Source organism: Pipistrellus kuhlii, unplaced genomic scaffold (assembly GCF_014108245.1).
Source record: "Pipistrellus kuhlii isolate mPipKuh1 unplaced genomic scaffold, mPipKuh1.p scaffold_m20_p_4, whole genome shotgun sequence".
Lineage (NCBI taxonomy): Eukaryota > Metazoa > Chordata > Mammalia > Chiroptera > Vespertilionidae > Pipistrellus > Pipistrellus kuhlii.
The window spans coordinates 72071207-72084639 of record NW_023425540.1 but is presented as its reverse complement, the minus strand read 5'-3'; the positions used below and the strand labels follow the sequence as shown (position 1 = coordinate 72084639).

Here is a 13433-nt window from a genome sequence, read left to right as displayed (position 1 = left end):
GAGCCACATTTTTTAAATTTAAACTTCTTCTAACGCCACTTCTTCAAAACAGACTCGCCCAGGCCGTGGTATTTTGTGGAAGAGCCACACTCAAGGGGCCAAAGAGCTGCAGGTGGTTCGAGAGCTGCAGTTTGCCGACCACTGAGCTAGTGGATCTTTAAAACTTGGGGGTGGGGTGGGGGTGGGGGACATTGCTAAAACTGGTTTGGCTCAGTGGATAGAATGTCGGCCTGCGGAATGAAAGGTTCCAGATTTGATTCCGGTCAAGGGCATGTACCTTGGTTGCAGGCACATCCCCAGTAGGGGGTGTGCAGGAGGCAGCTGATTGATGTTTCTCTCTCATCAATGTTTCTAACTCTCTGTCCCTCTCTCTTCCTCTCTGTAAAAAATCAATAAAATATATTTAAAAAAAATAAAAATTGGGGCATATCTAAACTAGCAAACAAAAATAGCAGAATGTTAGCTGAGCTAGGCTTGACTTTGTCAGACTGGTAGAGCTCTAGTGGTTTTACGTTAATTCTCCCATCTGAGGGGAGGGGGCAGAGGTTTGGGGCAGCTTTAGACACACCCTTGTCCTTGGGTGCCCAGATGAAACTGGGGCTGCCCGAGCACCTGGCACTGAGGAGAGACTGTCCCAGGCTCCGGGGTCTCGCACTGGAGGTTCGAGTCCCGTTTTACTCACGTTTCTGTGTCACATACAGGAGCTTCACATTCTGAAAACTACAGCTTAACGCACAACCAACAAACACCTCCCTATCAGTCCTACGTCAGTAAGGATGGCCACTCTCTCCCAACCCTGTAGAACTCAAGAGGAGAAGCAGCTGCCACAAGCATGTGGACCATCTAGCAGCCAACTCTCAGAGCTCTCCCACCTCCAGCCCGAAACTTGCTGGAGGCCCAGCCCCCTTCTCAGGAGCCAGATCCTTCCGGAGTCCACACGACACCGCTCCCTTTTTCCCCGAGTGGGAACTCCCTGGCTCGCACTAACAGGTGCCCTCGGCTGCTCCTTCTTCACACCAGGGGCCAAGGACGCAGCGCGAGGCCCCGCAGCGCGAGGGGCGGCCAGGCAGAGGGGCCTGTCCGCGGCCTCGGACAGCCGAGCTGCCGTCAGCCTCGTGCCGGACCAGCACGGCGGGCCGCCTCTTCACAGACAAGAGAGTGGATGCTGGGAAGGCCAGTGCGTCAAGGGCATCCAAACAATACAGGTGACAACAGCGAGCGAGGGGACAAAGGCCATGATGGAGCAGGTACCCTGTCTGCATGGGAAACTGGACAGCGGGGCCTTGGCATCCAGCCCAGGCCCAGGCTTCTGCCGACACCTGTCAGGATGCCACACGCCACACGGTGAGGAAGGGCTGCCTCGGCCGGCAATTCTCGAGGTGCCTTCCGAACCAGAACGACAGTGTTTGCTGCTTCTCAGGACAGAGCACTTCAAATAAAAACGACCCACACATTCTTGTGTTTGTATAAAAGATATTTACTTCAATTATCACACCTAGGGTGCTAGTGAATAATAATACATGGTGTGAGTTTCATACAGTGATATTGCTTCTCCATATCATATAGGGACCGTTGTACAGTGCTGAGAACAAACATCGTATGGCTAACCAAAGACAGAAGGGACAAGGCCGAGGGTCTGACGGGTGCCTCCCCCACCCCCATGCCAGCCGGAGCAACTTTTGACTCTTAATGTTGAAAACAAATAGCAAGAAATAAAATGTTACCAGAGATGGGTCACAGCAACACAGCAGAGGCTTCTCAAAGCTATTTGTACAAATAAATGATGCCTTTTTAAAAGTTTTCTTTTTGGTCAATTGGGTCTCTGTGAGGATCTTTTTTAAAAAGTCTGTGATTGTGAGTATTAACAAACAAGCTCTAAAAACATCTAAGACTTAGTGCGTTACAGAAAATATAAAATACTGCTAAAATGTAAGACACCACGATACACTGGGTGGGGAGAGGGGGCACGGGGGCTGAGCTTATTAAGAATTCTCCGGAAGAAGTCGCCACTCCATGAGCGCGCCTGGCTTGTGCTGTGTTAGTAGTCTGGACAGGAGCGTGGCTACCCGCTCGCAGGCAAGTAGTTATTGCACAATTGCAAAGAGCTAGGTCTTACTCAGTGGAAAGGGACGTGGGAAAACCTTTTCTTGTCCCTATAACAAGCTAATCTCAAATGCTTTAAGAATTTTGAACGCATCCTCACATCTCCAAAATGCACAGCATTTTCTGAGGGTCTCAGATGGCGGGACATGAGATGCCCGTTTTCTCAAGAGGCAGAAAACGGCTCCAGAGAGAGACATGCATAGACTGATTAGAGAGAAGTGGAAACCCTTTGGGGAGGGGATGAGGACAGCTGTTTCATTGGAGGGTTTCTTTGAGAGATGAGAACAAAACCAGGGCCTCCAAATGACTTCAGAGAAGGGGAAAAGTCATGGCGTGGAGAGGGAGCCGGGGTTGTGGATGGAGCAGACAGCGGTCTGGCACCAGGCGGGGTCAGCAGCTCACGAGGTGCCTTCACCCCCTGCTTCGGCCTGGGGGAGCTTCCTTCTCCTGTGCCCACGACAGTGAGCCCACAGGCCCGAGGCCAGACCCGCTTCGCCCTCACACCCCTCTGCAAGCAACTGGGGGTCTTGTTGGCTGTGCTTCTTCCTCAGAGAGCTCTGCCCACATCTAACTTCCCTGCACACTTAACCACAGTAAGGGGGAGAGGGGCTCCCCCATGACCTCCTTGGTGTGGGCCCTCAAGCCACAGCCAAGCTAAGAGCATTGTTGCTTCAACAGATGGTTTTGACCAAATTCGTATGCAAGAAAAACAGCAACAATAACAGCAACAACAACAGCAACAGCAACAACAGCCAACTGAACCATGTCAACCCCCGTGAGCCTTACAGGAAACCGCCCTCTCCCTCGGAAGTCATGGCCTTGGCCAGGCCCCCGCGCCCTCTGCCCAGGGCTCCTCGCTGAAGCTTCATGAACCCGGAAGCCGCACAGAGGCTCTAGGAGGCTTTGGGAACTCAATCTTGCTTCTCTAAGTCTCCTCTGCAGCTCCTCACACCAGTGTTCTTCAACTCGGCATTTCCTCGCACGGGTAGGTTTTTGTTCGTCAACTCTCATTTACAAAGACACGTGAGGGCCACCAGCTTTTGAGTGGCTGCTCTGGAGACAGACGCCTAATTCTGCTGGAGAGACGCCCTCTGCCCCGCGCCAACCCCCAGGCCCTTCGGTTCTTTTTTTTGGGTGGGATGGGGAGGCAGGAGGCAGAAGACAGTAACCACTGGAGTGATAGCAAAAAGCATTTATAACAACAACAACACACAACAACAACGTAAAACAACAATATACTCCTGATAAGTACTTAAATGATTAACCTAATAATAAATAGAAGAGGATAGAAATAATTTTTTTTTTTTTTTCCCCTCAAGGAAACATCCTTTTATAATTATCCTCACGCACGCTGGCAGGTCAGTAGCAGTCAATCCATCTCAACAAGAAAAGGTTAAGTGCTGGAAGGGAGGTTCTCAGCTGCTGAGTCACAAACACCCCCATGCTGCCGCCTGCCCAGCCAGCGGTTCTGGCCCAGCGCCCTGCAGGCCTAGCTTGGTGGTCAGCAATGGGCAGGCCAGGAGCGGGGGGAGGGAAGCCTGTTTCCCTTCGGTTCATGAATAAACGGAACTACAGTGAACATACTCATCCACAACCTGAATCGTCTTGGTCTAAAGCTTACTTTGAGTTCATTTGGTGTGCAATACATTATCTCTTAAAAATGAAGAAAAGTGATTTCTATTGCACAGAGCTTTTACATATAGTCATCTATTTAAGTGCTTTCTGTTTAAAGCAAACTAAAAATAAAAAAAAGGAAAAAAGAAAAAAAGACAGAAGGAAAAAGAAAAAGGAGAAAAAGGAACCATAGAACAAAAGCAGCCCCGCGCCACTTCCATGTGTCTGGCTGATGGGAGTCTGGTTTCAGCAACGGAAGTCCCAACGCTTCCATTCACACTGTGCTTCTGATTCTTTTCCATAGGGATGGAGCCGTGACACTGGGAGATAAGGCACCTTTCCTTTCTGACCACAGAAAGCTTGATACATAGCAAATAGCATATTTTGTGATTAGAAACTAAAGCCTAAACACTACAGAAATTACAGTAACACAGGCCACACTTCTTAACAGTACTGGATAAAATGACCATAAATGCAACTCAAAGATGTTTGAAAAGTTTAGGGATGGGGACGGGGAAAGCGCACATTTACGGATAGCCTAATGTCTCTCTCTCATTAATCTTTTTTAGGGTTCTTTGTCTACAATGACCAACTTTTAAAGTCAGCATTTTTGAGGAGACTAGGCGCTTTGGAAATGTCTTGTTAAAGCTAAATGTCACTTCATCCAAAAACGAAAGTGGAGATGATGCCACTGTCAGCGTGGACACAGATCTTTGGAGGGAGGAGGTGGTGGGAAGGTGGCAGCCCGGCCTGGGCAGTGGGCAGTTCCTGCCAAGTGGGTCTGGTGAGGGGGGATTGCATTTCCCTTTATTCCCTGGCCAGGCAGGAGGCTCACAGGCTGCTGGGGTGCTGGGGCAGGAGCACTGGGATGGGGCCCATTCGCTCAGCTGCTGCTCCCCACACCCTGTCCTCTGGCCTCAGCTTCAGCACCCCTCACGGACCACTAGCTGACGACCATTACTCTAAGGTCTTAGAGCTGGATCTTTTTGGAACTTTATTTGGGAACTTGTTTCTTCCTTTCTTCCCCCAGTAGGTTTCATCTACGGAAAGGCAGAAACTGATGGGAATGGGAATGGTATTGTCAAATTGGACCAATCTCTTAGCAAGCAAGCAAGCGAGCTGGCCAGCCTGCCATCCAATGGACTGGGAAATGGAACTACATCACGGTGGAGTCCCAGGCCACCACCTTGCCGCTCAGGGCAGGAGCTCTGCCTTGTGGGTCGTGAAGGCTCACCGGACACCAAGGCCCAAGTGAAACTGCAGAGCGACGGGGGGCATTTTTACACGTGAGCTTTTACTGGTAAGTGCTCACGCACAGGATGACGGCACAGATCTCACGCTCCCACTTCCAAATCCTTTCCATCAGGAGAACACTTTGGCCACCAGGGAGGATGGATCCACATCCAACCAGCAGCCCTGGGAGCTGGTTTCCTTTAGCACTGGGTGGAGGCTGGCATATTCTTGGGAAGAAAAGAGCCACGTGACTGAAGACGGGGTGACTGGGCTGGAGAATGCTATATCCTCTCCCGTCTTTGAGGTGTTACCAAAGGAGTGTGACAGTGGAGCTGAAGTCCTAACCTCCCAGAGCCAGAGAGAATAAAGGCAGAGTTCCCCAAGGCCAGGTAGGAACCCCAGGGAAGTGTCCTCATGTGGCCATTTAGGGGCAGCCCAGGGCAAGGAGAATGACTGTGATGGATCGTAACAGCTGAGCAGAAATGGGCAGAAAGAAAAGGCAGGCCAAAGACAAGGCCCTTTGAGGCCTGAGACTGTCCCTGCCTGCCAAGGAAACAGCTGACAGATCTTTAAGAACAGGTGGAAGTCAAGAGGAAAATCCATGTGCCTCACAGAGCACAGCTGCCTACATGTTGTGCTCACAAGAGAGAGAGAAGATGCTTGCCCACCAGGCCTAGATCCTGGATGCCACCCTCCTAGCCTTTTTCTCTCCCCCCAGCCCACTCGCTGCACGGTTCCGAGAGGTGTGGGTGAGGAGTGATGTCAAACGGGAGCACAGGCTAGTGAGGTAGACGGGGGTACGTGAGGGCTGTGACAAGGGAGGGCGTCCAGGGAAGGAGCCAAACCTCTGGCCTGAAGGGATGCGGCAAACAGCCCACCCCATGCCAGGACCTCGCCTGGTTACACCTCCCCTCACAGCTGGCTTTCTGGCCTCCAAAAGCAGGGGCTTGGGAGAGCCACAAGCAGACTCTTGTTTTTCCAGGCCTGCTGAGAGGCGGCCGTCATAGTGCATTTAAGGTAAAGGCTGTGGTCCCCCAGCTCCTGCTCCCCTGAGTCACTATCACTGTTCCACGTTGTGCTCACCCAGGCTGTGCACACACTCGCCCTGCTCCTCTGCTATTTCAGTAAGGTCTGTTTTTCTAAAATCAGAGGAATGAAAACCATTGCATAGAACGTCCGTAGGACTCACTGATTACTCCTGCACGAAAGAACAGAGTTCAGGAAAGAGAAACAGCAGCCGGGAAGGCACCCTCTGGCAGCCCGAGATGCCGGTGGTTCTTACTCTAGTCTCTCAGAGCGTGACTGCTGCCTGATCTTAGGGGAGTCAGCGGCACTGGGGCGCTCCCGTGGATTAAAGCACAACCTGCCTGCCGCTAGGTTTGCCCTTGACCGATGTGCCTGGCTGAGGAGGCAGGCGGGGCGTTCCCTTCCTCCTGGAGCTCGCCAGCAGGGCCCGGGGTGGCGGACGCTCGTGCACAGAGGAAATTAACCCAGAGCTCCGTAGCCCTCTGGGTCTGGACCACCAACCAGGAGACCTGGAAGTCCACATGGGACAGGATGGATTTTAAACGGGGAGAAAGCAAAGATGCCATCAGGAAGGAAACCGGGCAGGGAGGCATTTGTGCACTGGAAGTACAGGGAGGCAGGCCATCAATGGTTACCTTCGTGCCTCAGCCACTTTCCCAGATACAATGCCCAGGGTCTGAGAGTAGTCATCCGAGTCAAGATCCTGGCATTTCCTGGAGACTTCTCCCAAGCCTGCATCGCGGGGCAGTGTGCTGACCATGAGCCACCTCTCCCCGGGGTGTGATGTTCCTCAGGCAGGTCAGCTCTGAGAATAATTAAATTGAGCTAATGGCTGTGGTTATTCTTTCTCAAGAAAAGCGGTCTGGTGGACAGAAATCATAGACGTCCTGACTGATCTGGAGGTTCAAGGGAAGTCACTTGGGAGCTGGGCGGTGGAAGAGTCCAGGCCAGAACGCACAAGCCCTGCACCTCAGACACCACGGGAGAGCGCGGGCAGGAACCAGGGGGCAAGAGGCTGCCGCGAACACTGATTTTACGCTGAGCCTCCACTTAGCCAGCTAAGTAATGGCAAAAACCTTAAGTTATGACCACTGCCTCCAATTACAAAAAGAAGCCATTTAAAATGGTATAATGGAGCTTGTAATGAAGTGTTAGTGTTTTGCATGGAACCGTTTTCCCCAGGGGAGAGGTACAAATCAGCTTTTTAAACTGATGGGAGCGTAAAGAGGAGGTCAGCTGCCTGTGGGAGCCACTGCTTGGAACGCCAGCCAGCTGAAGGTGAAACCCCACCGAGAAGATGCTGTTCAAGGCACTTGAATATTGCTTATCAAGATGAAAGATCAATCCTTAGACTCAAAATGAGGGGCGCTGTGAGGAGGGGGACACTTCCTGTGCTGACAGGTTTCTGTTACTTAGTGGCAGCTCTTAGAAGAATTACAGGCGGTGATAGCTTAAACACAAAAGAGCATAGGGTTGGGATGGCAATGGAAACAATAAATAAAGGAAAAAAAATACAAATACAGAACTGCAAGCAAAATTTAACCAACTGATTGTATCAAGCACCCAGATGTAAGTCTGGCAAAAAAGACAGAATGGAAATAAACAATAACCTACTTTAAAAAAAAAAAAAACCCACAAAAAACACAACAGCAAAAATGACTAAATTGCTTGGAAGAGCCAAAATGGCTGTTTTAGACTGTTACTTTTTGGCCACAAGAATGAACAAATTTACAATTTTTCAATTTCTCCAGATTTAATACCTCCGTATATAACAGTCATGCCTTTAAAATTAACTCTACCCTAATATTTCCTGTTAGCTCCCTGCTTTTGATTCTGATGAAAATCAGATATTTAGTGATTCATCACACATCACATGATGACAAAATTCCCTCAAGGTTTTTGTGGAGAGGACACCACAGTACTGTCAGGGCTCTACTACTCACTGTCCTAAGGGTCACTAATGCAAATGTGCTCTTCTTAATGCACCTGAATTGAGCCAGATGTTAATCTGTTTCCCCTTAAGCTCCTCCATTTTGAATTCTCTTCTCACTGAACCAGATTTCAAGTTCAGAAATGATGCAACTATCAAAAGACAAATGGCCTGCCTCACAGCCTCCTAGAGCCTTCTGAAAACTTCTTATTCATGAAAAGGCATTGTCTTTAGTGTAGTGACTCTTAAATTTGTGAAAACTTGAACTAAGTGCTGCAGCTGCAGGTTAAAAGACTGTAAATGAAATATATAATTTCTAAAACATCATGCAAGAAATGTGGTTTCACATCTTACAGTCAAAGTCCTACAAGTTAATTAATACAAGCACACTGAGGTGTAATAGCGGGAGCATACCTCTAAAATTATAACTCCCTCCCACCCCCAAATCAAAAAAAGATAATATTAATTAAACTTAAGAAATAATGAATGCACCATTAAAATGTCATCCAAAGATGTTGACCTAAGACAAAGGTTTCAATGATACACAATACGGTCAAAAAGTTTTCAATCAGTAATATACAGTATGACAACTACATCTTGTAAATTATACCCAATACTGCCGGCAGTCTATCCCTCTAAAGAATATTTGCCCCTTTCATCCCTTCCTAACAATCAGATAATAAAATACAGCACCTATAAATAAGCAAAAAAAATATATATATACCGAAATCATCTATTGTTAGTTTAAAGATATGGCAATAAAGGAGTCTAAATTAGCAAACTTGTAGAAGCCATAACTGATAAAACAGCTTATTGAAAAAAGGTGGCAGTAATGCACTCTATGTGTGCACAGGTACTTAAGAAAATACACAGACGTATAAAATTGCACACACGCACACACGCACACTCTCATCCACCTCTATTCTCACGCATATACACATAGACAACAGGAGGAATCAGAGACAAGTTAGACTTTTGATTTGTACTTAGACTGCCCTAAAAGACTAAGTAAAAGACTGCGTAAAAGAACGCTCCAAGAGGCAAAATGAATGGAGGGTCAACGGTCTGGTCTGGAAGTGAAGAGCATCTACGTTTTGGTGTCAGTTTGGGCCATCTCTACGGGGTTGGGAGCAGAGCCCAGATTGCTACGTTCTCTCTTCTGCAGGGAAGGAAGCTTCCCACGACTTCAACAGTCATCAGTGCTTGTGGTGGGAAGGAAGGGAGAGAGAGAGAGAGAGTGCGCGAGAGCCCTGCCCAGGCCCAGGCCCAGGGAGCGGCGTCCCCTGGTGGGGCTCAGTCCATCAGGCGCCTGGGAGAGTGGTGTGAGGTGTGGTGCCTTCTGTGCCAAGGAAAGACTGCTGTCTACGAGGGGTGGGCCGTTCGGCCCCAGAACCTTAGTGGCCTACTCTTTCCTCCTTTCTTTAAATGCTCACGTATGTGCAGACGCACTAACACAGACGTAGACACCATAAATTAAACGAAATGAACGGGTACATGCTACAGTTCTAACTTGTCTCCTAAACCTCCGAGATATGAGGTCTGATCAGCGTGCTCTGCGGTTAGAGGTTAAAAAGCAGATTATAAAATACCTAGATTCGGATCTTTTCTTTTTGTCCTGATTTGGCCTAGAATGGAGTGTATTAAACAGACCCTGGCCAGCAAAAGCCCAGAGTCAGTTAAAGCTATGGATCAATGTGCACTACATGTCAGGATTCTATTCACGTACAAGAAAACACTATATCAGCTACCACAAAATCAGTTATTTTCCTGATGTGACTTTTCTTTTTGTTAAAAAATATGGAGTAAATGTGTTTTATTTTAATTCAAAGTTTCAAACGAGAAGATTCTTTACTTGAAAATATTTAGGAATCCAAACTAGTGTGTTTAGAGTCGGTTTGACTGTGCAATCTCTTAGTGGCAACTGAACAGCTACAAAAACTTTCTTTTTTAATTTTTCTGAAAAATCCCCCCTCCCCCTTTCCTGGTTTAAGAAGATAATAGTGTATTATCGCTCTGAAGCCATTAGATGGCAGATAAAAAGCCCCCTTTTAATATGTGGGTTTGATTTTTTTTTTTTTTTAAAGCCCACACGAAAGAGGAGGGCGCAAGGCAAAGCTGTAAGAGTTATTCCAGAACCTGTGGAAATCACTTAGGGCAATAAAAAAAACACTTCAGGGTACAAAAAAGCTCGACTACACATTTCCGTTTTCTTCCTTGAAAACACGACAAAGATTGGGCTTAATGCTCCTTTGTTTTCTATATGCACCTTGGCCTATGGCGATTTTGCCCTGTGGCCCGCAGGGCAGTAAGTGCGCTACACGGTCCGGGCCGCGGGGTGGCGCTGCCTCAGTACCCGCCCCGCCCGCCCGCCCCGGCTCCCAGCGGCGGCCGCCAGGGGGCGGCGGGCGGCGGGCGGCAGCGCCTCAGAACTCCCATTCGATGGGCTCCTCGCGGCTGGCGGCCTTCTCCAGGCGGTGGATGATGCTGTTCAAGTTCGCGGCCTTCTTCTTCCTCAAGGGGTTGTCTCGCGAGTCCCTGCCCGCCGCCTCGGGGAGGCCGAAGAGGCTCTGCAGCGAGCTGGGCCTGCGGGCGGCCGGCGCGCTGGTGCTTGGCAAAGCGGAACTGGGGGCGGCGTCCCGGGCCCGGGCGGGGCGCTCCCCCGGGGCGGCTGAGGTAGCGGCGTCCTCCCCGGCGGCCGCGGGGTTTGGCACGGGCCGCGGGCCGTCCAAGGGGCCTTCGGGCGGCGGTGGTGCCCGGGGGCGGCCCTCGTCGGTGTCCTGCGGGGCCTGGGTCCCCGAGGGCGGCGGCTCCGGCTTCTCCGCGGGCCGCGGCGCCTCCTCTCCGCGCTCCTCCGCGGCGGCGGCCTCGGCGGGCCCTCCCTGAGACTTGGTGGCGGCCGCGGGGCCGCCTGACTCCTCCGCGTCCGCGGCGCCCCGGCCCTCGGCGGCCTCCACGCCGTCACAGCTGTCGCCCTCGGAGCTGGGCGCCGGCCGGCTGCTGCGGGCCGACGGGGAGTCGCTCGCCCCGGCCTGGCCCTGGCTCCCGGCCTGGATCTCCTCAATGAACAGTTCTCTGCGGATCCGAGACCTACGAGACACAAGCAGGGAGGGCGCCGTGAGCTGCTGTGCACAGGCGGACACGGCCCTCCGGCCCTCCACCCGCCCCCCTGCTCTCCGCATCCCCACACGTCACCCTGTGGCCCCAAAGGCCCTCCACGGGCAGGGCAGAGCCTGGGCTCCTCAGCTGCCCGGTGGCCAGTCACTGCCGACCCCTGGCCTGGCCTGGAGCCTGAGCAGAGCCCTCACTTGTTTCCCAAACTCTGTGCCTGGCATAAGCTGTCCTAACCCGTGGTGGCATTGCCAGTCTGGAGCGCCAATGTTACTTATCTAATGGCATCTCCAGCTCCATCCCACCCCACCCCTAACTCAGCGGGGAATGGCCAGTTCCCATTTACTCTGCACACCCTAGGCCTAGCATGGTGCCTACTGGTCTACAGGAATAAATGGACATACAGGACTTCAGGGCCAAGAGAGAGAGAATGAACCAATTATGAGACAATGCCCAGAGTGAAACCGTCAGCATCCATAACCTTTCTCTGAGCCACAGGTCAGGGGCTCTGGTCAAGGCTTAAGTGGGATTCCATCAAATTATGTTTCAACTAATTTCCTCCTCTGAAAGGAGAAGACCAGGGAAGGGTCACTTTGATCAAGCATGAAGGAGCCCAAAGATGTGCCTCAAGCATGTTTTAATTGTGCAGCTGACAGTGGGGAATGTGCTCCAGCACGTTGAGTCTGAAGGAAATAACGGGCCCTGGTCGTCTCTGTTTCCAAGGCCTTGGAGACACCATGAAGGGCTCTTAGTAAGCCTTTGTGTGCCAGATGTTCTCCTCCCATCATGCTGATGGCACTAGGCTCAATCAGAAGTCTCTCTAGGAGTGTATTCCAAAGAGCTGAAAAAGCCAGTGTTAGTGGAAAAGGATCTTCAGGTAAATGACCAAGTCCAGTGTCCTGCAGAAAGCCCTTGGATGAAGAATGCAGGAAAATATTTTCTGCAGTAAATATAATTCAATAAAGGTAATGTTTTTGAGACCTCAGTATATGTCAGGTCCTTTGTTGGATGTGGGAAGTGTTGGAGCCAAGGAAAATCTGGCTGTAGTCAGCGCTATCCGCTACATAATTATTTGTTCCCAGCAGAGGGTGAGCTCTGACTCTTGTTCTGAAGACGATTTCTGAGCGTGAGGTATAGGGTGAGGTCCTGAAGTCTTCCCAGGGGGCACAGAAGACTTTGCTCCTTCTCTGGGGCTTCTGTGGGAGCCTGAGAAATGGCAGTTCCTATCAACAGGTTCCTGGGCACTGTGCTGGGAGGGCAAACCGCCCTGCTGGCTTTAAAGCCTGTTGGCAGCTGAAAATGCTAGTTGGGGCGAACACCTAATCCTACCCTCCCTGTTGGGGAGGTGGGAGGCTAGGAGGGCAGCTAAAGGTTCAGTCTAGCCAGGTCACAGGCCCAAATGCTAACTCTGAGTCTCAGGGGCAGGCTGGCCCAGCACAGGGCAAAGGCTTTTTAGAACTGACAATCCTAGGTTTAAAATCTGGCTTTGTCACTTCCTACCCATGTAACTTAGATAATTTCCTTAACCTTTTTGAGCTTGATGTGAAGATGTGAACGTGCTAAGGCTAAGGTAGATGGGCTAGGGGAGGGCAGGGGCAGCTTCATGCCTGGGGGCATGGGTTCCAGGCTGCCATCCTCACCAGCTCAGTGTGTATAACCTTTCTCTGTAAAACGGGGCTGGCAGCACTACACTCAACTGCTGATTGGAGGGTCTAATAAGGTAACACTTATAAAGCTCTTGGCTCAGTGTTTGGCATATACAGGGTGGGGCAAAAGTAGGTTTACAATTGTGAATATTAATACATGAAACAAAGTTTATATTTGTACTATTTATTAATTACTGTATTATTTCCCACAAACAACTGTAAACTTATCATTGCCCCACCCTATATTCTGTGCTCAACAGATATAAGACATCATCCTTCTTGGCCTAGAATTGTCTCCATGTCTAAGAGGAAGATTGTCTTCTGGTCTAGCAAGACCAAGTCCCAGGAACAGATCTGGCTGTCAGGTGTGTCATGCAAGGTTCAAAGGCCACCATGGCTTTTAGGTTTGAAAGAGTTTTTACTGGGTGGACCTGCTCTTCCAGGAGACCAGGCATTCTGTGGTATGCTGTTCTGGCAATCCTGGTCGAATTCCTAGGTAAATGGTCACTCTAAGATACTTCTCATTTCCTTAGGGTGAAAGGGTAAGAGGAAGTAAAGTTTTATTTTTTGGATGGGGGCAAAAACTGATCCAAGCAGTATTCCCTGAAGGTTCCCGGGGGGGCAGCAGAAAATAAAATCAATGCTGCTATTTAACTCCCACAGAAAGAATGTAAGAAACTGCTTTCTCACTTAGGAATTAAACACATTCAGTGAAGTGTGCTGAGTATTACTGTGTGCAAGTCCTTGTGTGAAGCCCTGTGGTAAGGTGGCCT

General features: G+C 50.2%; 1 protein-coding gene across 15 annotated transcripts in view; it reads right to left on the bottom strand.

The window, feature by feature from the left end:
• CUX1 (cut like homeobox 1) overlaps positions 1 to 13433 on the bottom strand; it is a 349872-nt gene that overhangs the window by 16003 nt on the left and 320436 nt on the right. For 11 of the 15 annotated variants that reach the window (XM_036408962.2, XM_036408954.2, XM_036408960.2 and 8 more), the window contains one exon: positions 1804 to 10993. The exons of the other annotated variants lie outside the window; for them this stretch is intronic. In XM_036408962.2, the coding sequence (XP_036264855.1) occupies positions 10330 to 10993 (664 nt within the window). In that variant the 3' untranslated portion in view covers positions 1804 to 10329. Of the gene's footprint in view, positions 1 to 1803; positions 10994 to 13433 lie in introns of those variants that run through there. 15 annotated transcript variants of the gene reach the window in all.